The following is a 3431-nucleotide window of genomic DNA, read 5'->3' on the forward strand; positions in this document are numbered from 1 at the left end:
AGAATAAATAACATCACTACTGAGTACGCCCATGACCAAAGGCAGCACTCAAATACTAAGCAAACAGCTAAGATCATCATAAGAAAGATGTTAAACGACAGCTAAGTGGCGAAAGTGTCCAGTGCGACCGGCGCATTAGCTCACACTTTTGATGCATACTACTAATCTAAGATACCAAAACCTGACAAATGAGCCGCCAAGTCATCATAATATGTCCCTTTGTTCCTTTCTGAAAATTGGAGTTGGAGGCAGGTCATCATGAGACTAAGAAAGATCTATGCATGGCAGGATCGAAAGGTACGCGTATATTGGTTCTAATCAAGTGGTCCAGGTTCCTGATGGAAACGGGCCTATACAAAATTCCCTGGTCAAGACAAAAACTCGTACGAAATTGTTTTTTTAAATTCGGGGAAAGGGTATGGTAATTGGTGGCCACATCATGATCTTCACGCCATTGGTGCACTGGTCTAGTGCTCCACCAAGAAGCGATCGATGATTACGTCGCGCATGGAAGATTCGGCTTCGCCAACGCTATCATCAACTCTCACCACCATCGCTCTGAGCTGAAAGAAGAAAGAACAGCAACAGAAGCGCCGAATCATTTCAGCACCAAATTTCGAATTGAATGCTGTGTGGTAGTACGAAATTCTGCAGAGAATAAATGCGTGATGTTCAAGCAAACCATGTTTAACTGGAAATTTTCGTAAATTTTGTAAACACGCCGACAAAATTAGTGGGTAGGATCCGGCAGTTTATGAATTGCCTGTGTATGTGATAACGACCGCTGTCTGAATGTCCATAGGACTGATGTAAGCCCTGAATCCTCACTAAAATCACAGGAATGGATTCTTCATGTCGGACGCGCGACGAAAAAAAATTGCGGAAGAAATCATGGATCCTGATTAGGTTCAGTTTGGCGCACCGCGCACGTGAAGATGAGCATCACATTCACAGTCATGCATGATTGGTACTCACTCCACTCCATTGAGCCCAACAAAATCATTGAAGGTTAGCATCTCCTTCAACCAATCAACAACCATTAGTTCAACATCAAGAGTGGTTTCCCGTCAGTCGCAGGCCTCTGAATATTTTTTTTATAAGCCAGATGATTCACAAAGTTTATTTATTTTTCAGCAAAGTTGACTTCATCAATCTTACTCCTCTTCTGATTAAAGAATCAGTAGCAAAGTAGTAGTAGTAGCAAGCAACATTAACATACTCGCAAAAAAAAAAGGCAAGCAACATTAACATGGTTTCCCTGGGAGGCCAGCAGATAAGAACAAATCTTACTTGAAAAGGCCAAGCATATCACCAACAAATTAAGTAACAATATTTATCACTTTGTGCCCAGTAACTTACCTTAAAATCTGGATGATTTTGTATTCAGTGACTTGGCTTTATTGCAATGTGCAATTTAGATATCAATCCTTGCTTTGGACTACACTTTAGTGGCTAGAATCTGCAAGTTGCAGTGTTGCACTGTATCTGTGATGCTACTAGATGAGTAAAAAAGTCGTTATATGCAATGCAACTATATATTTCTGTATTATTTACTCAAAGCGATCCTCAGACTCGCGTGATCTGAACAATTGCTCCACGACTCCATGAATTGTATTGTCCTCCATGCTCTGTTACTAAAAAAATCCATAGCATGTAACCAGCACTTATAGTAGCTGGTTAATCTTGGAATTTAAGATACTCTGTATTCACCTGCACGGAATGTTTGTCTTGTGCTAGTAGAAGCCTACTAGATTTGACGAAGTCTCAGTAGAGTATATCTGAAAATAGTTCTATGATTTAGTCTGAAAAAAAGGTATTTCCACTCGACCGCGCCTCTGCCCCTGCGTCTTTTCAGTTTCTCTATGTATTCAGCAAGGATAAATGAATGAATGTATTGGCATCTTACCCTCAGCCAAAAATGACTGGCATCTTCAATCTTCAGCAGTGCTAAATCATAAATGTACATATTGGATGAATTTGATCTAAATGACAGGAAAGATGGGATTCTCCCATCTTGTAGCTTTTATATGTACTTTAAATCTCTCACAGCCCCTTTTGTCCAAAATTTCTGATGTTCCACGTCGCTTGTACAAAGGCTGCAGAAATTTCAGCGTTCATGTCCGAATTTAAGCATACAAATATTCAGAACTAATAAAAATGTAAATTACGAAAAGAGGACTAGCAGAGTAGCTAGCTAGCGCCGCCTGCAAGAACAAATCTTCGATCCGTCCCATTCAGATTCAGGCGGTCAAGAGGCGGCCTCCTGGAACTCCACCACCACCACGGCCTTGTCCTCCTGCTTGCCGCCCGCGTCGGCGTTGCGGAGGAGCCGCCGCACCGCCGCGATGAGCCGCTCGGCCGCGGCCGGCGTCCGGCGCCCGCCGAGCGCGCGGCAGAAGGCGGCGTGCCCCGCGATCGCCGCCTCGACCTCCAGCACCGACCCGCCCCCGGCGGCGACCTCCTCGCCCACGGCGTCGCCGCAGAGCCCGCACAGCCAGTGCCCGCCGTACCGCGCGCGCACGCCGGCCGCGTACGCCGGCGTGCACTCCTCCCTGAGCCCGCAGCACGCGCACACCTCCCACTCCTCCGCCTCGGTCACGGCCACGATGGCCGGCGCCACCTGCTGCCCGGCCGCCGCCGCCGCGGACATCGAGGAGAAGCCCAGAGAATCCGCCGTCGCGGTACGGCTGAAGGCAGGGGGATCAAAACTTCTCTTCCGAGAATTTGGATTCGTGAAGGCAAGGGCAGCGAGGCGCACTGCTACTCGCCGGTGGTGAGGGCGTGGGGGAGGAGTGGTGGATGGAGCGGCGGTTCGTCCATGGAGGGTGAGGAGGTGGAGGCCTGGAGGGCAGCGGTGCTGCGATTGGTGGAGCTGGTCGCTCTGTGGGTGTGCGGCTTTTGTATTCGAGGTCTCCAGGAGACGAGCTGGAATGGAACGGGGAGTCAGTGAGGCCGGCAGCGTCGGTTAAAATGGCGGGAGGACGGAGAAGGGTGTGGTGAGGGGGTTCAAGTGGGGCCCGCATCGCAAATGATTGAGGTGGGAATTGCTTGGTGTTGAGGGGTTTGATGAAACTGCGGCTGCTGAGCTGGCAGCGACAGCTATGCTGGTTGCAAACCTGGGGCGCGTTTAGTTGGCCGGAATTTGGACGTGCAAAGTTTGCATAGTGTCAGATTTTCTACCGTAGTATTTCGTTTGTATTTGGTAATAATTATCCAACCGTTGACCAATTAGGCTCAAAATGTTCGTCTCGTAAAGTACAACCAAACTGTGCAATTAGTTTTTAATTTTGTCTACTTTTAGTATTCCATACATGTACCGCAAGTTTAATGTAACGGGAAATCTTCTTTTTGCATAGTGCCAAAGTTGGGAACTAAACAAGGGCATGCTCGCGTTGCAACGAGCGTGGTTGTACGGTAAAGTCGTGTGTGGG

At 47.7% G+C, this 3431-nt stretch overlaps 1 protein-coding gene across 1 annotated transcript; it reads right to left on the minus strand.

Annotated features, from left to right (window-relative positions):
* Window positions 1-215: 215 nt before the first annotated feature.
* Window positions 216-2940, minus strand: LOC136506526 (uncharacterized). Its single transcript, XM_066501451.1, has one exon. It carries the CDS (start codon window positions 2648-2650, stop codon window positions 2249-2251), a length of 402 nt encoding a protein of 133 aa, XP_066357548.1. The 5' UTR covers window positions 2651-2940; the 3' UTR covers window positions 216-2248.
* Window positions 2941-3431: the final 491 nt, after the last annotated feature.

Source organism: Miscanthus floridulus, chromosome 1 (assembly GCF_019320115.1).
Source record: "Miscanthus floridulus cultivar M001 chromosome 1, ASM1932011v1, whole genome shotgun sequence".
Lineage (NCBI taxonomy): Eukaryota > Viridiplantae > Streptophyta > Magnoliopsida > Poales > Poaceae > Miscanthus > Miscanthus floridulus.